Source organism: Anoplophora glabripennis, unplaced genomic scaffold (assembly GCF_000390285.2).
Source record: "Anoplophora glabripennis isolate ALB-LARVAE unplaced genomic scaffold, Agla_2.0 scaffold102, whole genome shotgun sequence".
Taxonomy (NCBI): domain Eukaryota; kingdom Metazoa; phylum Arthropoda; class Insecta; order Coleoptera; family Cerambycidae; genus Anoplophora; species Anoplophora glabripennis.
In genome coordinates, this window is record NW_019416316.1 from 267,511 (window position 1) to 291,247 (window position 23,737).

At 31.6% G+C, this 23,737-nt stretch overlaps 1 protein-coding gene across 1 annotated transcript in view; it reads left to right on the forward strand.

Annotated features, from left to right (window-relative positions):
• LOC108904652 (transmembrane and TPR repeat-containing protein CG4050-like) overlaps positions 1-23,737 on the forward strand; it is a 168,852-nt gene that overhangs the window by 133,493 nt on the left and 11,622 nt on the right. The window contains exons 7-9 of the mRNA XM_018707286.1: positions 1,167-1,554; positions 10,756-11,120; positions 15,228-15,695. Coding sequence (XP_018562802.1) covers positions 1,167-1,554; positions 10,756-11,120; positions 15,228-15,695 — 1,221 coding nt within the window. The remainder of the gene's footprint in view (positions 1-1,166; positions 1,555-10,755; positions 11,121-15,227; positions 15,696-23,737) is intronic.

Sequence of the window (23,737 nt, forward strand, 5' to 3'; positions counted from 1 at the left end):
CATTTTTTTTACTTTGATCGTGAATCAACACACTTTCTATGGGTCGTCCTTGAATTTAAAATATATATTTTTTCTCTAGGTAATCACTTGAAGCGAATAAACCTATATACATTTAAAAATTATCAAGCAACTTCCAATCTTAAGCTTTTTAGCCATGAAACAAAGTGTCATGTAAAGCGGCAAACCATTTTAAAGGTTAATATATTCTTTTAACTGAATACATTCTATAAATAAGTTACCCCTAATTTTGATAACAAAAATTAACCTCATTAATCATCTCTGCAAAATTTATTCCTCATGATGAAGGTGGGTGTAAACTTCTAATTAAAATGAAGTGGAAATTTGCAAACGAAATGAAAAATGGAACGAAATACAACGAAATTGTTGAATAAATAAATTTAGAAGTGAAAAAGGTTATAATTAATTTTCGGTTTTAAACATCATACAGATAATTGTTTTCAATTAAACTTCTGGTGATGTTTACATTTACATTTGTGAATGTTTGTGAAATATTTAATAAATGCTGTATTATCAAATGAAACAGAAATATTGTTAAACAAACAATTGCTAATTAAAAAAAGTAGAATACATTTTGCAAATTCCTTCGTTATGAGAAGGTTAAAGTTTAAATTAACTGTAACCAAATTCATATTGTTTTCAGTATACAGAGTGGTTCGAATTGTATGCAGGAAACTTCGAACACCCTGCATTTTTTTACTCAGTCCTATGCAGATTTAAATATCCTTTCAAGCCATATAAGCATTGTTAGGATTGCCGTTACTACATTTAGAGATATTTGCAATTTTCTATTTTGTGGACAGTTTTTCTCGTATCAGACCTGTTCTCAAATTGGCCATCATCAGAAACACTTCAAAAACAATTGAAATAAATTGACGTTTGTCTAATTATTGTTACGTCTGAATAGATTTTGCTGAAAATTTAAATAAAAACGCATGGTGATCGTTTAAATTATACTAATACTAATGAGGATTATTTTAATTTGTTTGTTATTTATGTTCATTTTTACAAATATAATTTTTAATTTGCCTAGTTTAATACTTTTAAGACAGTGACACTGGCTATTATTCAATTTCTTCCTAGTTTTTATCCACTGTAGAAGAAAATTGCAGTTTAACAGCAAACTAAATACAACCCATCTCTTTCAGAGTACGTCGCTGATGGTTCTGCCGTTCATCCCAGCATCCAACTTATTCTTCCCCGTCGGCTTTGTGGTGGCCGAAAGGGTACTCTACATGCCTTCCATGGGTTTCTGCATGCTGGTGGGCTACGGTTTCCACATTCTCACTGAAAAGCGAGGAAAGCAGCTGGCGTATCTATTCCTGTCCCTCCTGCTCATATCTCACGGCTGCAAGACATACATGAGGAACTGGGACTGGGAAAACGAGTACTCCATCTTTATGTCCGGCCTTCGGGTCAATCAGAGGAATGCAAAGCTATTCAATAACGTCGGACACGCGCTGGAAAGCCAAGGGAATTTCCAGGAGGCGCTGAAATTTTTCAAGACTGCTGTCAGTGTGCAGGAGGATGATGTTGGTAAATGACTTTAAATACTTATTTTCAGTTCTATGCATGCAACTCAACACTTTTAATGTCTATAACAAGCTTATGGTGTTAATATCAATATGTATTGTAACTTAATAATCATTCTGAATTGATTTAATTACTTTCCAAATTGTGTGTATCTACTTTCGTCGTTTCTGCTGCCGTTGGTGGTGGTTATAGCATTTAAACTGAAAACTGATATGTAGGATACCGACTATTTTAATGAAAACTAGTATTCTGGACTGATCCACATATAGTATAGGAAAACCTTTTAAAACTATGATGAAATAATAACTTGCTAAATGGTTTCAATAAATTGAGTTCTATGCTGTGAATTTGGTAGGTTATAGTTATACAGGGTGTTTTAAATGAAGTAGCAAAAATGGTACCAGAGAATGTAGTGCCAAAAATAAAAGGATTGAAGTAAAAATATCTTATTTGAAAATTGCACCCCTGAGGCGATATACTCTCTTAAAGGAGGGGATTGAAATTCACATTTTATTTTTTTTTTAACATGGGGAATGCTAGAGACACGAAACTTGGTATGAGCATCCTACTAATGAAGAGACAACTTTTCAATATTTTTTCGATCATTAGCGTATTTTATAAAGGAATGAAACCCCATTGCAATATTCTATAAGAAATTTTTTATATTAAGAAAATTATTTATTTAAAAATATTTATTGGGAAGACCGATTTATTGCGCAACTTCTATTCCTCTTGTAATTTTTCTATAAAACCGATAGTTTTCTAGTAAAAAAATTAAATGCGTCATCGTTCACTAAATGGGTAACTGCGAAAATTTGTAAAAAATAAAGTAGGCGGATGTCATAACAAATAATTTGTTATTTAGCATATTAATAAATTGACACTTTCTATCGACCAATAATTAGTACCAATTGATTAATTTATTATCACAATAATTATGGCAAATAATGTTTATACCAATGTCGAGTATGTCGACATGTTTTTCGAATCCAGAAAAAATTGTAAAGCTGCAGTAAGATTATACCACCAAAGATATCTAAACCGAACTGAGGAAGCTATACTGGAACATCTAGATCAAGTGGTACAAGCACAATGCAGGTGTCCAGGCAACTGCAAGTTTCTCACAGTCTTGTGTGGAATGTAGCTCATGAAAATCTTTTATACCCTTTTCATCGTCAATCCGTGCAATAATTGAATGACCCTGATTTACCTAATCGCGTGGATTTTTGTCAATGGTACTGTAATATAACAACCCTAGGTTCGACAAAAAATAAGTAAACGTAGTTGTGGTCAAAAATATGTGTGATCGTCATAAGGACTACCTACGTTGTGTGTATCCATTTTTAATTGACCGGAAGGCGCTGGCTACTAACTTTGTAGAGGGGATGTATGGTTTAATTATATAAAACAAAAGCAGAGTAAATACACCTAACCTTTATTTACATACAATTCAAATTAAACATGTGACAAATAGAAAGAACAACAAAAACATTAACAACCATTTAACATAAAATGAGAGTGCCAGGCTCACCTAGAGCTCCTGTGGGGAAAGAGCATGGCAGAGAAACCCACGATCGTTGCTCTTACCACCCAAATATAAATACAAAACAACCGCTAACCAAAGGCATAAATTAAGAACCTTTGCTAATGATAAATAAGACCTGTCTCATTTAATGTGTCACTAAATGTCATCTGTTACCTCATATTAGTCATACACACTTCCAAGTAAAACTGAAGAGGTTTGGTGTTAGTTAGCCGGCAGAGCCGGAAGGTACTGGAGTCCCATACGGGAGGCAATCCAGCTATAGTTGAGATTTCGGAAGATCCTTCATAACACTGGAGTCCCATACGGGAGGCAATCGAGCTTAATCCAGATTCGTTCCGCACGGGCGAAAATGTTAGTAAACTCAACAAGGCTCGTATAGACGTATGACATAAAGTGAGCACAAGAAATCAAAGAACAACTTAATCATGATAAAACAAGTTAAATGTGAAACAAAGAGGTCGTTAATGCAATATCTGGGCAGTCACGACAATATACATATTTTAACATGTAATAAATAATGAGCAATCTATAATAATAATTGTAACAATTTTATCTTAGAAAAATATACGCCCCTGAGCGTAAGACAATGAAGGCTAAACATATACAGAATTATTATCATGAAACATCTATATTTTACGTATAACGTAATCGTGGCAAAAACAAGTTAGATGTGAAACAAAGAAGTCGTTATTGTAATGTCTGGCAATCAGGACAATACATATATTTTTAACATGAAATAAATAATGGGCAAACTTTAAGTATAATTATAACAATTTTACCTTGGAAAAATATATGCCCTTGAGCATAAAGCAATGGAAGCTAAACTTACAAAGAATTATTATCATGAAACATCTATAAACATCACAATCATAAGATTATATAGAACAATTAACAACAAAGTACTTAAAGAATATTACCTGCTACCTAATCCCAGTTAAACACGTTTATTTCACTACTTCTATCGTTTTTCACACTACACCCACGGTCTTACTTTTCACTACTCGCGGCACTCACTTCAACTGCCAGTCTTCAACTAACTAGGCTTCCTTCCAGAATTTCCTACCTAAGCGTTTTCTTTTTTTTCGGTTTCTTTTACCAACCGTCAATATTACTTTTTCATTATTGTGCAACACTCATGTAACAGGTGACGTCGAAGTGATAAGATAAGTACGGTTTTGCACAGTACATTAATATTTCCAGGCATGACTTAAATTTCCTAATGAATATACTTTTCACTAATGAAGCAAATTTTCCTAGAGTAGGTGATGTAAACCTTCATAATGTTCATTCATGGTCGGAAGAAAAAACTCATGAAATATTTGTTTCAAGATGTCAACATAATTTCAGTTTAAACATTTGGATGGGAATTATACGAAATACTCTAGTAGGTCCTTTTATTCTTTCACACAGGCTTGGGGCGGCCGAGTATCTTAGATTTTTGAACGAAAATCTTCCAACATTACTTGAGGATGTACCTCTCGCTATACGTCAGGTGATGTGGTATATGCACGATGGGGCGCCTGTACATAGTACACTTGTCGTTAGAGAAAAGTTAAATTTAAATTACCCGAATCGCTGGATTGGTCGGGGTCGTGACGCCCCTGTTTGTTGGCCTGCACGTTCACCTGAGGATACATAAAAAGTATTGTTTATGCTACTCCTGTTGCCTCCCTAGAAGAACTACGCTTAAGAATATTTCAGGCAGCAGATGCCCTTCGCAATAACCAAGAACAGTTTGTGGGAGTGCGTTATAACTTCAACAGACGTATTATGTTATGCTTGCAGCAAAATGGAAATTATTTCGAGAATATTCTTTAATTTTACATTTCTTGTTTTTCGTTTGTATTAAATTTTATTTCAGATAAATAACTTTACCTAATACATGTCCCATAGTATTAGGGGACAATTACCAATTACCAGCTTATTGACAGAAAGTGTCAATTTGTTAATATGATAAATATCATTTGATTTGTTATGACATTCGCCTACTTTATTTTTACAAATTTTCGCAATAACCCCTTTCGGTTTTATCGAAAAATTACAGGGGGTAAAAAAGTTCCGTAATAAATCAGTCTTCCCAACAAATATTTTTAAATAAGTTAAAGAAAAAAAAATTAAAATGTGAATTTCGATCCCCTACTCGCCTCAGGAGTGCAACTTTGATATGGTATTTCTACTTCAATTCTCTTATTTTTGGCTCTATATTCACTGGTACCATTTTTGCTACTTCATTTAAAAACACCCTGTATAGTAGGTATTTCCTACTGATATTACAGATATTAATTATTATAATATTAGCAGTTATTTATGTTCCACATCTATTATAGATTACACTTAGGCACAGTTATAGTTTGTGAGTGAAACTATTAAGGGAGAATTGACAAACTTTATTCAAACCTGAATTTCTGTTACCTCCCAGTAAGTGAATTTTTTCTTTGTTAGAAGCATGTTAAAACAATTAAGGGTTATATTTTCTTTTACATGATTTAAATTTAAATATTATTTCGTTAATTTTTTATTCAGGCTTGATTGTAGTGAAATTAATAAGGCACTATATAGGTACTTACCTATTTCACTTTCCTCAACATATCGAATTTAATATACATTCAAATAATGTACTGTTTTACCAAATTTTCTTAAAATGGGTTCTTTAAAAAAGAGAGTCAATAGCCGAAAAGAAAATTCGAATTCAAAAAAATATATACAGGGTGTTTCGCATTAGAACCGACACAGACAGGGGCTTGTAGGGGAACCCAAAATATGGTGATTTAACGCAACTTACCTTGGTACTAAACTGTACCCCGCGAAGCTATACGCCCAGTGGGTACAACTTTCGAAAAAAATAAGTGTCTTAGACTTGAACTTAGAAAAACTAAATTTGGTAGACGGTGTGAGTGTACCAAGAGACAGTAAGTAGAGTTCAATTGAGCATTTTAAAGGGTTGATAAGGGATGATGCACCATTAAATAGTGAACGATTTTTTTAACCCGTTGGCGGACTTAAAAAATTATTATTTTATTTTATGAGGAATTTAATTCTAAAACTTCTCTTACTCTTGTTAGTTTTCAAAAAACGTCGTTTTCAACAAAAACACGGATAACTAATAATACGTACTATTTAAAATCATCGAAAATTCAAAAGTCGGCTGTGAATTTAAACGACAAACTGCTTTTGAAAACTAACAAGAAAAAGAAAAGTTTTATAATTAAATTCCCCATAAAATAAAGTTTTTAGGTCCACCAACCGATTAACAAATTCTGTCAAATTTGTATGGTGCATCGCCCTTTATCAACCCTTTAAAATGCTCAATTGAACTCTACTTACTGTCGATTAATACTCTTGGTATAGTCATACCGTCTACCAAATTTGGTTTTCCGAAGTTCAACTATAACCGAGATATCGAAAGGTTAAGTTGCGTTAAATAACCATATTTTGGATTTTCCTACATGCTCCTGCTCTGTATCGGTTCTTATAGGAACTGGAAACATCTATCCACTCAGATTTCGGTAGAAGTGTAATAATTAAGAGTTTTTTTTAGAATATATTTATAATCTTTGTTATATTGGAATGTGAGTAATCAATTCTAGCTCAACTGTGTATTGTCATGCGCTACTAAAATTGTCAAAATGTTTCATACTAAGTGAAAATAATTTCAATAATTCAACTCATTGGATTCACCCAGTACTTTTAATGTGTCCACTCACACCAATTTATTATTTAAACGATTGTAACACTGTTTTTGTTTTATTAGAACACAGTGTATATTAAGAATCTCACACGATAACGTTCTTTAATTTATTAGTTTTAAAGATCTTTATATGTTATGAAAACTAAGATTGTCAAGTTTAAATTTATACCTAACGAATTAAAAAAATACGGTTCTTAACTATTTCATTCGAAATCCCTTTTAGCTGTTTCTTTGTTAACAAAATTGTCCTTCTACCAAGGATAATTTCATTTTTTGTAGGAAATAAACAGAAGAGTATCTTTCCTTTCTTTTAAACATGACATATTATTTTCTACTTCATTACTATATTACTTTTCTACGTTTTCTATTATGAGTTGTAGAAAAAAATAATATTATCGACAGCAGAAGTTATATTAAAAGCAACATTGGAAAGTTAATTTAAATGAAAGGTTATTTTACATACTTTTAGCATAAAATAATGCTGATAATGATATAGAATTACATTTTATGATTAATGTTAAGTTAAACAAAATTAGTTTTCTAAAAATATGTTAATTTAAATTGAAAGCGTTCAAAACACGTCTGGCTTATTTTTTCAATCATCAACTCAGACGCTAAAGCCAGTTTAAAACTAAATAATATTGTCCGTTAACTCTACATTCTTTATACCGTCTGCAAATCTAGCCTTCTGCCACTATACTCGTATGCCATTTACTAACAATTCACTGCTGTAAAGTATACAGGGCTGGGAAATCCACATGGTCCATCTGCTTTTACATGAGAGCGACAAAATAAAGTAAAGAAATCCGTGCGATAGACAAGGATGGCTATAGTGAAGACGTTTCATAATCTGAATAGTCCCCGCCCGTTTCGGGTTAGAATTATTCAGATTATGAAACGTCTTCAAGGTAATCATCCTTGTCTATCGCACGGATTTATATGACTTACTTTATAGCTCTCACGTAACGGCCGATGTACCATGGGGACTTTCCAAACCTGTATACTTACATATGTATTACAGGAAAGATTATTTCGAGCAATATCAGGTCAATGGAAGTAGACTTACTTAAATGTAGTAGGTAGTGCATATTCTGCAGGAGTCCAAGCTAAGATGCTTGTATATTATTTGCTTTAAGGTGAAATACATGAAATACAAAGTAACCTGATTTTGATTGTATTTTTACAGGCCTTTAAATAGGTACTGTACAATTCGGTACGCAATAGAACAACAATAAAATGTTAACAATTTAGGAGAAACATATTCGTATCACACAGCCACATTTACACTGAACAATAAGCGTCAGAAACACTGTCCGTAGTTGTACATAGCTAGTACAGCGCTATGTGTGATTCTAGTATAACGTCGGCGACATACTTGTGATGGCGATTTGCGGCAGTGTCCCAGTGGCTATGCCCAAAACTCCAGCGTTGTCGCTAGTTTGTCACCATAACACTGATAATTAGTCTAACAAAAAATAGGTCTTTTATTCGTACCAAATCTTAAACAGTGCCTATATAACATTACCAGGAAACAGTTCCTGTAATTTACAAAATTCGTATTCCTTTCCAACCATTAAAAATTTGTGTACTAAAGGCATGATTCCCTCTGGGTAAAGAAGTTAACTGGAAATGAAAATCTTTTAGATGTAATTTGCATTGTACTTATGAATTAAAATAAAATGAATATTCTGAAATTAAATTAGAACGTTGTGTATATTTTATCTTATTTTACTTTCAAATGAACATCAAAGTTTAATCTCTGAAGTGAAGGAAAGATATAAAACAAACAGCATTGTTAAAGGAGACTTTTCTTTAGCATCGTGTCTCGGTAACAGTAGGCTCTTGTATATGTGGAAGTCCTTCTAAATGCCATTACCTTGTGAGCCGAAATGAAACAGATTAAAAATAAATTATGTCTGTAGTTTCACGTACCTACAAGACTTGAGCATCCTCAAAAATGTTATATTTTTAATGTAGCGTATGTATTTTTAATGTAGCTGTTTTAATGTAACTGAAATACTGAAAGAGCCCATCAGATTAAAAAACATCTTTTTACTTATAAAAGACGGCCTAAGAAGTAAAATTAAAAGAATACAGCAAATGCAGAATCGTATACAAATAATGACTGAATTGAAACATAAGAATATAAAGATTTTTAAGTAGTTGTTGGAGTTTGAAATAATTTTTTGGATCTTTAACACCCAGTATATTGAATGCATATTTATATATATTTTTTTATTAATTTGAATATTATTATATTGCCGAGTATTTTAGTGGTAACCTAAGAACATTTTTTGATGTTTATTTTACAATTTTGTCTAATTAAAAATATTAAGTTAATATTAATTTCAAAATTTTTCCTAAATTTGCATCAAGTGAAGTTACAGAATTAAAAAAGTAATAAAGAACTATCTATCTAACTAGTACTAAAGAAACAAAACATGTACCTAATATATTGAAATCATTAAATACTGCTACAATCCTCTAAATAAAGTATATCCTTTTGTTTTGTTTTTCACAAGCATTTTGAACAAAAACCATTCAGAATTCAGTCATCAATGAATGAACTTATTTGCCAATTTTTTGAATTACATTTAGAAATACCTAAGTCTTAAATATACCTCTGCAATCCTAAAGAAACGTTTTTAACAAAACAACATGTAAAAATATTCATATTTATGAGAGTTCTATTTATATCTCTGTGGAATAAAATGCGATGCCCAATTATTATTTATTTAATAAAAGACGAATTCCTTATGAAAAATTAATGAATTCATCATATTTACCTTATCCGATATTTTCAAAGAAAAGGTTGCATATTTTTATTCTATCACCTTTCTTTGTCTTACAGTAATGAAAAGAAAAAAGAACATAAGAATACAATCGATTGTTGTGTTCCAGGTGTCTGTGTTTTTTTTTAATGGACTACCCAGTATATCATTTTTTTAAATCATATCTTTTTTTCTGATTAACATTATGCCCATATACATATTTGTTTTGACAATGACAGCGCAACATTTTAATTTATCTATTGACCTTATCTTATGAGCAAAGTGAAAGTTGAGCTGGAATCAATGTATAATTATGCAACTGTCAAATGTATTTTTATTTATTTCCTTGAGATCTTAAGAAAATACATTAAACTTTGACCTTTCACATTTTTCTTCCAGACAAGAAGGTAAAAAGAAAAGAGCATCGAGTGCTATGAAAATGTACATACTTTATGCTGAGGCCCCATTTAGTTACCGTGTAACGTCCATTATCGCGTTAAAAAATAATAGATTAAATTACGTGGTAAAGTGAATAGCTACATTCCTGTTTGATGTCACTTAACAAATAACGCGTTATTGGATAAAATAATTTCATCATGGAGATTGGGGCCGCTTTACAGTTGTAGGTATCATATGAGCGTCAATTATTATTTTATGCTTTTTGTCTAGGATCCGTATGAAACAATTTTAAAAATTCTATTATATTTTTTCGTTAGACCACTCCATTTTTATGCAACCGTATTCAACCATGCTCAAAACTCTAATACGTTGCAATAGACAATGCTAGTGTAGCCATCAATGCGATAAATGACGGCTAAGTCGTGGTTACACCTACGTTTAATGCAAGATAGTGCGATAATTAACGGCATTGGACGTAAGTGTGACCCCAGCATTAGAATTTATTACATTTATACAAATTACCTCTTTTTGAGGATTGAGAGCGTTAACCGCACTGTCCCCTGGTCATGAACGGCCTAACTTTTCCTAAAACTGTGGTCAATGTCAACAATGCAGCAAAATAAATATACGCCAGATGACATTTAATATCACGAATTTATTTCGCTGGTTCCGTGAAATTGTAAACACACTTTATAGAGTGAAACGTACTTTCTGCCGCTCCGAAAATAGTAAGCCATAAAATGGAGGGCGAAATATTTTCAGCAGCGGGTTTTTCAATTAATTTTCTTGCTTTTTCATAGGCGCTCACATAAACGTCGGCAGAACCTACAATCATCTAAAGATGTTCAAAGAGGCTGAAGAGGCGTACTTGAAGGCGAAATCCCTTCTGCCAAAAGCGAAACCAGGAGAGTCCTATCAGGCCAGAATAGCTCCGAATCACTTAAATGTTTTTTTGAACCTGGCTAATTTGATCTCAAAGAATTCCACAAGATTGGAGGAAGCGGATATGTTATATAGGCAGGCAATAAGTATGAGAGCAGATTACACTCAAGCATATATTAACAGGGGGGATATATTGATAAAGCTGAATAGGACCAAGGAAGCCCAAGAGGTTTATGAAAGGGCCCTTTTGTACGACAGCAACAATCCTGACATTTATTATAATGTAAGTAGGTACTTTGATTTACTAAGGAACTGAAATATTATCCTTTACTTCGGCAACAGTATTTTTTAAGGAAAATTACACTTTTTGTTAGCTACAAAGTGAATTCAATGCTATACGGAGTGTAATAGAGGTGTCGTGAAAATATTCAGGACTGATTTTTTTCATGAAAACATACAAACAAAATTAAGGGCTTTATGATCAACTAGATCAGTTACAATAGCTTCAAGTACAATTTCAAAAATTAGACTCTGGCTAATTATAGGGGTCTGAGGAGTTTCAACTGAGTAGTGGTTGGTTCCTTTGCAAAGAGTTATGTTATAAGGAACATACATAAATCAATTGCAGAAGAAGACTTAAGATGTCTTATAATAAGTGGTCAAAAATGAACAGGTCATCTAACTGTGGCTATTGACTAAAATTTTGTGTTGTAATAATTAAAGTATGTTGCTACGGTTACTAAAATTGTCAGCTAAATATCATTTGAATGTGTTAAACTAAAGTGTAGATTGGATATATTTTTGGTAGAACATTAGATATAAGATCTTGTTTCCATATGAGTAAATTTACTTACTTTACTTACCATAAAATATTTACTTATTTGACATAGATAAAAAATAGGTAGATAGATCAATATATTCAGTTCCGAAAATTATGTGCATTATATGAAGTACGTTAATTATTATTTTTGTATTTTGCCATGAAGATGAAACTAAAATGCGATTTAGTAAGCTTGTGCCTTTGTACACATTTGTATACATTATTATTATTATTATGCCATAAATTTCATGGAAATGAACGGAATTGAAATTATAATAATTATGAACTTATAAAATTAAGTTTTTTTCTATTAATTAGTGTCATAAATTAATATTGGTTTAGATGGTTCGTAATCTTAATTTAAAGAAACTTCACAAGTAGGCTGCAACATTTATTACATTAGGTAAAAATATTGCTACTGTAAAAAAGTAAAACGTCAAAATTTTCTATATTTTTGAACTGAAATAATTAACATTTGTACCTGTTTGGTTGACCCAATATTTGTGTTTTCCAATAATGAAAAAAAAGGATATAGTCATATTTTGTGTCAATATATATCTACGAAAAGCAGAATGAAACAGTATGGTTCCTTCCCATCTACTTTTTGTAATAGATTTTTTACTATTATATTTAAAGTTTTATAGACTATATTTTTGATAGAAAACGTCCGAAATCATAAAACAAGAACGTCATATCTCTTAAAAGGGTTTATCTAAAACCGTTATTTTACTCTATCTAGGGATATGGTGAATCGTAACTACTCTGTGTCCAAATAACTTCAGAAGTTCGAGTACTTTTAGAACACAAACTTCTAGTGTCTATACCTACCTCAAAGGGAATACAAACCCTTTGCATAAATTGAATAGAAAATAAAAAAAGTAAAAACTTGTATCGATTGAAGTAAAAATGTCTTGCTTTGATTAAATAATTTCTTGGAAAAATATAATCCCTTCTTTTTTGTTCCTTTTGCAGGCATATTCTTAATGTGAAAACACCACGCGCTTGGTACAAATTTCTCTGCTCCCTTATTTTAAAGAAAATTGCGTTTTTATAAGTCTCAATTTTACACAATACATAAAAATAGAGATGCTACATATTATTTTGATTTGAAGTTCTTAAAATATAACTACTAGTTGCTGTTTAACTATTGAATATATTTTAATTAAACAGGGTGTTTAAAAAACACGTACCATGGCTCGTGAGGATTCTTAATTCAAAAATAAGACTAATAGTTATTTAATTTATATGATGCAGATTATTAAATTATTTTGTTTATTATTCCTAAGATGGTTTATTTTTGATTTCTAATACGAATTTATGTAATATTAACGGAATTGTTAAGTTTCATTAATTTTTCTGCATATTCGGGTCAGTACATGATTTTTATTACAAATTTTTGAGCTACTTGTAGATCTAAGATTTACTTAAATTCGTTATTACAAGATTTCCTGGGATATATACAGGGTGGCCAAAAAACGAAACAGAGCCATTTTCAGGAACTGCGTCAAGATTGTAGAAAAATGCTCAGATCCATCGATTTTAGATTAAAGGGGAACATTCTTTGCTGGTATTTTTGACTCCGTCACTTTCACCCTCAAGCAAGGGTAACCATCACCCCAAAATATTTAAATGGCATTGGGGATTGAGTAATATTTCTGTTGAAAGCTCTTACAATTCTCTTTACAACAGACTTTAATTTTGATTTTAAAGTAGAAACTTATGTACAAACAATTAGTAACGGTAAAAATGTCAGTCATTCGAGTTAAGTACGCCAATGGTATAAATTTAGTATTTCTTGCGTTACATTGGTTTTTGGCGATTTGTTATCACTTTCGTAAAAAAAACACAATTGTAAAAAACAGAAATTAATGCTATAGACACACAATGAACGTAAAATTAGTGGATTCCAAATTATTTTCTAGTATTATTTGGAAGCGTTGGTTGCTCTTTTCTTAGTTCCTAAATTAAAATCAGTGCTGCAGAGACGCCGTTTTCAAACTATTGATGGCATCAAAGCAAATTCTTCACACACCTTAAAGGCGAATTCAAATATATTTTAGATAATGATGTTTTACCAACTTCTGATCCGATAAATTTCAAGAAACAGTCACAACTGTTTATATTCGAAGCACCTTTTGATATTTTATAAGAAATAGACCAATTTACTGCTTAAAATTCAAGATAACCAACTATTACAATAAAAACTTCAGTAAACCAAAAAGTTTGATGGTTTCATTGTTTATGCTAAACTAACGTACCTCTACCGCTGGTTATTTATGAAAATTATCTAAAAATATACCAAAAAGTCTGGAATAATTTCCCGGGTAAATTATTTTTGAAAAATGTTAAGGTCATTTTTGTAGTAATTTTTGACGAGGAATTCAATGGTAACCTTGGATTTGACCTTGACGATGACCTTGAAGGTTATTTCAAGGTCTCCGTAATTTTTTTGAAATGGAAACGGAAACCCCCTTTTTCGACGTCGGTAATCGAAAGAGCGGGAAATTTTACATGAGAGGCAAGTGGACTCACGATAATAAAGCACCCCAAAGGGAACATAAATTACTACGTCCACGTCGGGATAACGCTAAAAGTAAAAGTATGAAAACTTCCGCTCTTTTGATTGCCGACGTCACATGAGGAGATTTTCAGTTAAAAAATGACCTTGAAATGACCTTGAAGGACACCGAGAAGGTCGAGTTTGAGGTCACCACTACATAATTGTAATTAAACAAAATAACTAAAGTGAGATTTGTACTATTTTCATCAACTGCGTCCTTCGGAGATATCCAGCTCTCAAATTTAAATAACCTTTGTATGTTCTTCAAGGTCAACCCTGATTTATGACCTTAGAAAGTTTTTGGTCGTAAAATTTCCCGCTCTTTCGATTGCCGACGTCGAAAAAGGGGGTTTCCATTTAAAAAAATGGAGGTGATCTTGAAATAACCTTCAAGGTCATCGTCAAGGTCAAGTCCAAGGTACTATTCAATTCCTCGTCACCTCGTCAAAAGTTACCACGAGAATGACCTTAACAATTTTCAAAAATAATTTACCTGGGAGGTGTTTTCAGAGTTTTTGAACATGACAAAAAATATCTAGTCGTTTAGAAATTAAAAATTGTTAACTGCTCAATAAATTACTGTCAGTTTTATATTCTACATTTTTTTGGTCATTTTAGATATATTGGAACCATTTATTTATCGTACAAGATATTTTACAAATAATTTGATGAATTTCTTGAATTAGATACAAAACTGGTAAACGTAAAACTGGTTTAAAATTATTTGTTAACTAAATTAGTATTGCCTTCTAATATTTTCCATTTAGATTATAAGCAAGTACTGTTTTTAGAAGTTTTTTCCATTTCTTAAACTCAAAAATTCTAGTTCTAAAATTTTACCATACTAAACACTAAACGCTCAACATGTACGTCATTGTGAATTAGCAACATATTTCTCCTTGCTGGCCCGCGAAACCTTACAGCTAATTCCGTACCTCGCAAGACCTGCAAAATTTTAAAGTAAAACAAAGGAAAACAAAGTTGCGTTATTAAATATTTTATTATTCCAGCTCGGTGTGGTTTTTCTGGAGCAGGGCAAAGCCTCCCAAGCCCTCGCATATTTGGATAAAGCCCTGGAATTCGACCCGGAGCACGAGCAGGCTCTTTTGAATTCGGCCATTCTCCTGCAGGAGTTCGGACGGCCGGAGCTGCGTAAAATCGCCAGAGAAAGGCTACTGAAACTCCTGGGAAAGGACGCGGATAACGAGCGGGTCCATTTTAATTTGGGAATGCTCGCCATGGACGAGAAGAATATCGAGGAGGCAGAGCACTGGTTCAGGCGGGCGGTTCATCTGAAGGCGGACTTCAGGAGCGCGCTGTTCAATTTGGCGCTGTTATTAGCCGACGATCAGAGGCCCCTGGAGGCGGCGCCGTTCCTCAATCAGCTCGTCAAGCATCATCCGGATCACGTCAAGGGACTGATTCTTTTAGGGGATATTTATATCAACAACATTAAAGACTTGGATGCCGCGGAGAACGTAAGTAAAACTTGTTTTATTGTTAAAGTAGTACCTACCGTTATACAGGGTGATTCAGAACTTATCCAAAAAAAAATTTTGGATGTACAGGGAATCCTTACAAATACAATTTTGTAAAGAAAAAATCAAAACGGGCAGTTCAAAAATGATTTAAAAATACCCTTCTGCACGGCACTGGAAACTAGTCCACTGTAAAACCTGACCTCGCACAATGCGACCGGCATGGCGGTGTGATAAAAATGGACAAAAACTCTCGTAAGGAAAGAAATATGTAAATAGAATTTTATAGCACCTATTTTATATCGGCAAATTCAACTGATTTTGCCTTTATTAATTAATAAAATTAATTTGTGTTTTTAAATAATAAAATCATTTAACATACCCAATGTTACAACAACAATTGTTCAAAATTTTATCCACCAACGTGTAAACACATTTGGGTCCGTCTTACTCAGTTTCTACGAACTAACACAAATGTTGTCTTGCTTCACCATTCCACAAATGCTTCACCATAAATTAAAACGATATTCATCAACTCCGAGTTGCTATACACGCAAACCATTTTTGACACTAACTACCCATTTTTGACACTAACAACTAAAAAATTATTGTAAACACCACAGATAACAGGTAAACACTATCGCAACGACGATTGCAAAATCGGATTTTAGTATTCGGAGTCGCTGAGGCCACGTGGTTCTCCACGCGTATTACGAATGGCGCTAGAGACTACAGTTGTCCAGCTATGTAGTGATTGAATGTACTATACCTTCAATAATTTTTTTCCGGAAACTATAAGGATTTTACAAAAATTTTTTTTACGATATTGACTCCATTTCACATGCCGCATCTATTCCCAATTTTTTTTGGATAAGTTGTGAATCACGCTGTGTAAAATGAAAAATCCTTTGTTATTAGAGAATTATAGACCTGTATATATGCTTAACAGTCTATCAAAAATGTTTGAATATGCGACAATTTGGTCAGGCTATTTAAATTTTTGGTAAAAATAATATTATCGGAGTATTAACATGGATTTCAACTGCTAAACTCAACAAGTACAGCAATGTTTGCTTTTTTTAATCAAATAATTGAACTTTTTGACGCAGGAGACAGCCAAGTCAGAATACTATGTGACTTGAGGCGAGCTTTCGCCTGCGTCAAACATAATAAATTGTTTAGTATTCTTGAAAACTATGGAGTTGGAGGAATTGCTTTAAATTGATTAAAATCATTTTTTTTGTGTGACCATCATCGAATTGTGTCTTTGCCTATAACAAATAATAATCAGAATTCTCAATTTGAATCAGAAACTTTAAATGTTGACATGGGGTCCCACAAGGATCTATCCCGAGTCCAATACTATTTATTTTATACATGGTGTCCCGTTCATGTTTCAAAAAAACTTGTGTGCAAGTTTCTCACGGGAAAATAATAGGGATAGTTCATGTAAAGTTTTTTTCTTAGACGCCCCGTTTTCGAGATACAGTGTGTTGAAGTTAATTATTTTTAAATCGGCTAAAGATAAAAATATCAAAATTCGTACAAGAGTAAACATCAACTGTGCGTTAAGAATAATGTGCAAACAATTTCTTTCTGAAAAGCACTGTCGCCGATACAGGTAATAGGAGAGGTACAATCGAAAAAAAAAGTGTTGAAAGTAAAAATTTATTACATCCCTAAACGGTTCTGTAAACTCTAAAGCATACTACAAAAAAAAGGTATACCTGTCGAAAGCACGTACCATTTTCGAGAAAAATGAAGTTGCATAGAAGGAAATGGGGGACAATTTCAGTATCTAATGTAGTACTTCGAGTTTGCACATTTATTTAATTGTGCAGCGGTTTTGTTCTGTATGTCTTCGAGTCTGTTTCCTAATATTTTTCTGTTTCTATCACTTTTTTATGCACTCATGTCCATCAACAATTCAGTCCATTCAACAATTGTTTATTTTAGTAATGCTAGTGTAGTACTCTTAGTTTACAAAATCCAAAATTAGTTAATAATATATAATTAATTACCTTATTCTGTTTATTTTGATTTACTGTTTTAAGTGTTAGTTTGCAGCAAACTGAAATTTAAAATAAATTATATTTTTTTTAGTTAATAAAATGTTTTACAATTTATCTGTTTCATGTGATCCGTAAGAAATTAAAATTATAGTCTTAAATGCAAATACTGTTGGTAGCTAAATGTCTTCAGCTCATTCAATGGTATGGTCCTCTTTCAATTTAATATTTTGTTAATTTACTTGTGTCGCTTTATGTGAGCAAAAAAATGCAACTTCATTTTTCTCGAAAATGGTACATGCTACCGAATTTCGACAAGTATACCTTTTTTTAGTAGTATCCTTTAGAATTTACAGAGCCGTTTAGAAATTTTTACTTTTAACATATTTTTTTCTTCGATTGTACTCCTTCAACTACCTGTATCCATGGCACTGTTTTCAAAAAGAAACCGTTAGCACATTATTCTTAACGCACAGTTGATGTTTACTCATGTACAAATTTTGATACTTTTATTTTTAGCCTATTTAAAGATAATTGAGGAAAACCATTTGGAAAGTAACATCTTCAACACACTGTATATCGAAAACAGAGCGTCTAAGAAAAAAATGTTACATGAACTACCCCCATTATTTTCCCATGAGGAACATGCACACAAGTTTTTTTGAAATATGAACGGGACACCCTGTATACTAATGAAATGAATTCTGCTGTAAAGGGGTATCATCTTACTGTCTACGCGGATGGCGTAACGTTGGTAATATCTGACAAGAATCACGACGTTTTGATGCGAAGGTGTTCTGACGCTTTAAATAATTTATTACAAATTCATAATTGCCAAAAAAAGTAGTAAGTAAATATTACGATTAAAATTAATAATACTTTTTTGTTTCTTTCAAAGACGAAATAGGATTTTAGGCCTTTATATCGATGAAAATTTGCATTGGAAGCATCACTGCGATAAGTTATTAGTAGCTTAAATAAATTAAAATTTCCTTTTATAAATTTACGCAAGGTATTAAAACAAAATCAAATTTTAAATACGTATTTTGCAAAAGTTCTGTGTTGGTTCGGCTTCTAGTCCTACTTTATTTATTGCACAAAAAAAGATTATTAGGTCTATTACCGGAATATATCTTCTATGGAATCGTGTAGACCTTTTCTTAGGAAATATGGAATTTTAACGTTAACATCGTTGTATATTTATGAATCATGTATTTAACAATGTGCTCTCATTTGTATTAAATGAAGATATTCACAGTCATAATACACGTCGTAAACATGACTTTTACATTTCATCAGTAAAGTTTTGTAACCAAAAAATCTCCAAATTACATCGGCCTACAAATATTTGAGCGTCTCCCAGATCATTTAAAATCGGTACAGAATATTAAAAAGTTCAAAAAGAAATTAAAAACTTATCTGATGGATAAGGCTTTTTATTCAAGCTATAAGGCTGTCAGAGTACATGTAATTTTGTGCATCAATGTCTTAAGTGTCTCGATCTGTTGATATTTTATGTAGATATCTTATAAATAAGTTTTTTTTACTCTTTTTAATTTTTACGTATACTTATTACATTATATTTTTAATGCGTGTATGTTTTGCTCTCTGAATACAGTTAAATCTGTATTTACTTTTGATTGACTATTCCTGTACAATGTACTCGTATATTGTCAAAATGGAAAATAAACTACAATTATTATTATTATATTAAGAAAATTAAAGTAGCTGTTGCGTTGTGTATTGATAACTTCTTGCTATATTACGTCACAAGAATTGAAAAAAAAATGTTCATTTTGATAGAAAATAGAAAAAATGTGTTCCATGTAATGCACTTTGCGAAAATTACATTTTTTACCTCTACAATCCAGTTGTTTTGAACATTTCCAGAAAACGTGGAAAAATATTACTGCTCTTTTATAATATAATTTTTCATAATAAGTCGGCTTAAAAAAATTTTGAATTGCATGGTAAAGATGTACAAACAATCGTTCACATCGATTTAAACTTCAACAATAAAATTTTATCTTTTGTAGGTTTGTATTTATAAAATACCTGAAAAACGCTGTTATATTCAATATTTCCGCAGTGGATTATTGTGTACCTGTAAAGAGATAATGGGATTTGTTTGCATCTAAAAAAAAAATAATAATCTACCGTACCTACTTTTGTTTCATATTTCATTCACGTCCTAATATAGCATAGTTTTTATAAAAGCTGCTTTCAAGTAAATTGTAGTATATCTGGCGTAATAAAATATGAAACGGGCAAAGTTTGTCAACAATCGAAAATAAAGGAATTGAATATTAATAATAATTAGATACACTTTCCCATACATAGAGTTTGGAACTTTATAAATAGAAAGTCATAATGGGCCTCGTTAATTTTTCAAGGGGTTATTATTTGAAACCTTGAAAATATTGATATTGTTCTTGTTTTATGAGTTGTAGAGAAATTAAAGTTGCCTGTGATGTGTTAAAAACTTCACATCTTAGAGTATTATTATTATTTCCATTGCAACCTATATGATCAATTTGAAACAGATGATTAACGTTGTCTTTGAATATTGCTGGTTTTAGTCATTTGGAACCATTCATATAACCATGCACAGGGTTTTTTAACGCTGTAATACTAATAATATTATCATGGTAGTATGAGTTCACAAAGGCGTGCCAATCTAAGCCTCATTTATATGATGTATTAAAGTAAATTTAAGTTTTGATACGTCTTCTACCCATTTCCTCTACTGTATGTAAGAATATCACAGAGTTGCTTCAGTCTACGTCATCTGTGCTGCTTCATTATGGGCGTTTTTTCTAAGAATTTCGTATATTTTTTTAACATTTATCACTTCTGGAAGACAAGATGTGTATGTGTAAATATTTACCCATCAAGTTTTCCTATTATCAATATTTACTGAGATCCGTCAGAAGCATATATAGTTATATTAATTCCTATGTTTGCGTTTGGATAGACAAGTAATCTCACCTTGCCTCGTCGATTTTGTTAAGATCTGTTTCGGCTAATTTTAGTATTAATCTATGACAATAATTTACCATTCTTCAAAGTATCAAATCTTTCTGATTATTTTGTCATAATCTTCTGATCGAAATATACTTTTTCGCTGTAATTTTATCGCTTGAAAATTTTATTCATTTACTCCAACAGCTCATATGCTTGGTTTGATATTTAGTCCACAAAAGTTAAAAAACTATATCTAAATGGACTAGATATTAAGAATATCAGTCCTGACAAAGCCTCATTCATGAATATTTGTAATGTTTGAATCAGTGTTTCTTAAACCGAATGGTAGAATTAAAAATTCGTATAGACCAAATGGCGTAGTAATAACTGTTTTATGAATATCCTCATCTGCTGCAGGAATTTGATGGTACGCTTTAATTAAATCCGTTTTAGAAAACACTTTGCAACCATGTAAATTCATTAGAATCTTATATATGTGATAAAGAATATCTATCTGGTATCGTAATTAAATTCAATTGGATGTAGTTTCCGTAAGGTGTTCAATCATTTGGTCTATGAACTATATCCAATGGCGAAGATGCGAATGGAGATGGTAGTACACAAATATCTATTTTGTCTGGTTTATCAATTTTTGTTTTTGATGTGATCAAGTCTCCCATGGCTTGAATATCGTAAAACGTCAAATTGTAGCAATCTTATTTTGACTGAGTGACAGGTAATGTAAAATCTGGTTCTGTCTACTGAATTAACTTTTGTTTCGAAACAGGTTTTGATCCTAGTGAATCTAGAATTTCCTTGCACTGAATTCTTAAATCATTAAACATTTTCAATTGACCAACTGAATCATTATTATTCTTATAATAACTTTTCTAAACGTTGTTCCTCATTAAATAACACAGGGCCGGCCTTCGTTTTCGTTGTATAAATGTTCTTTAATTTACAAAAAAAAAAACGCGATGATAGAACTTTTTCGTATAAGACATTTCTATTATAAATATCATCAGTTTAATTTTTATAAATACACGCCACACGATAATTATACACGCCACACCTTGTATAATTTATTATATCTGGATTAAGTTACAATATTAACTAGTATCAGATCTTACTGTCTGGACCGTTAATAAGCCAGTAAAATTCAAATATTCTATAAACGATTCCACGTTCGTCAGTATAAATGACGTGATCTAATTAACAAGTGATTAAAAATACATACTCACTGACAAAACCACAAGCGCTGGAATAATTACTTAGCTAAAAATATATAATTGAATTACGAATGCCATATTAACCTCGGAATTAAGGTTGTCATATGTTTTATTCGCAGTTTGAAATTGTGGCTTATTAAAATAAAAATAGCATGGTTCACATAATGATGTGGAAAGACCAATTTTTACAGAAATAATAATAACGTCCTGTGGTAATAAATCAAGGTGAGAAATAATATTTTTACTTCAAATAAAGTTTTTCATACGAAATAAAAAAAGGTCAACCAAAATTATAAACATGTTAGAAAAACTCTAAAATTGTATAAAATCATAAACCTAATTTATTTTACTTCATATTCTCTGGCCATTTACCTTCATTCAACATATACCTGAACATCTTTCAGAGATGTTTTATAGCTTGGCGTTTTTTTACATATAGGCCAGTCATTATAGCTTTTTTTCGGGAAAAAAATACTATTAGAAGTTTCTCTGCGGAATATTGTTCAAAAACGTGTTATAAACAAAATATCAAAAAATCAACTCGAGACTAGTTGGGAAACTTTGTTAAAACAATGGTCAAAATTATGCAAAGGGGTTTTTTGGCTCGCGTAAAAAAACTGTTATTCATAGAGAAAAAGGGTTTATACAAAAAAGTAGGTATTAAATAAATCTGTAAAATAAGACAAGTCCGATTAAATTCCGATAATTTGTTTATGCGCAAGAGCTCAAAAATGGTCGAAATTGTCCACTTTTTTCAATTGCTAATAATTAATGCAATTTTCAACGCAGACACTTGTAATTCACAATTTTTTACACCCTTAATAAGTGGTAAAAATTTCAGCCCGAAAGCTTCATTAACTTAGCGTTGGCGGAATTTGTTATCTAAGAAAATGCTATTTTTAATTCATTTTTCCCAAGCTCACAGGCGTTGTAGGGTTTCGATCATTAGTTGTTTTTGTACCTAAATACATTTACTGACAATTTAATTTTTCAAATTTAATTTGTTTAAAAATGACTGAAAAAATGTTAATATTTATTAAATTGTTATGCGCGCATGCTCCGCCTCGCTCTCCCCACTCGTCGCCGCTATCTTCTTTTTCGCAATTAAATAGTTGAATTCACCTTAATGTTAATGTAAGACATGAAAATATAGCTCTTAATGTATACTCTCTCCAAATTTCGGCTCTTAATATTAATAATTAAGGCCACTGCGATTAAATAAAAAAATATTATCTCAGCTTCTAATCAACTTACAACAACGATTCTTTTTTTAAAATTCGAAGAAAACTAAAGTATAGAGGTTACTATTTTATTTTATAATAATTACCTATCTTAACAATTTAATAAATATTAACATTTTTTCAGTCAATTTTAAACAAATTAAATTTGAAAAACTAAATCCTCAGTAAATGCATATGTCAATACAACTATTTAGGTACAAAAACAACTAATGATCGAAACCTTACCCTACAACGCCTGTGAGCTTGGGAAAAATGAATTGAAAATAGCATCTTCTTAGGGATAACAATTTCCGCCAACGCCAAACCAATGAAGCTTTCGGGCTGAAATTTTTACCACTTATTAAGGGTGTAAAAAGACTCAAAAATCCTGAATTACAAGTGTGCGATGAAAATTGCATTAATTATTAGCAATTGAAAAAAACGGCAATTTTCGACCATTTTTGAGCTCTTGTGCATAAACAAATTATCGGAATTTAATCGGACTTTTCTCATTTTATAGGCTTATTTAATACGTACCTTTTTTGTATAAACTTTTTTCGCTATGAATAATAGTTTTTTTACGTGAGTCAAAAAACCACTTTTCCATAACTTTGACCACT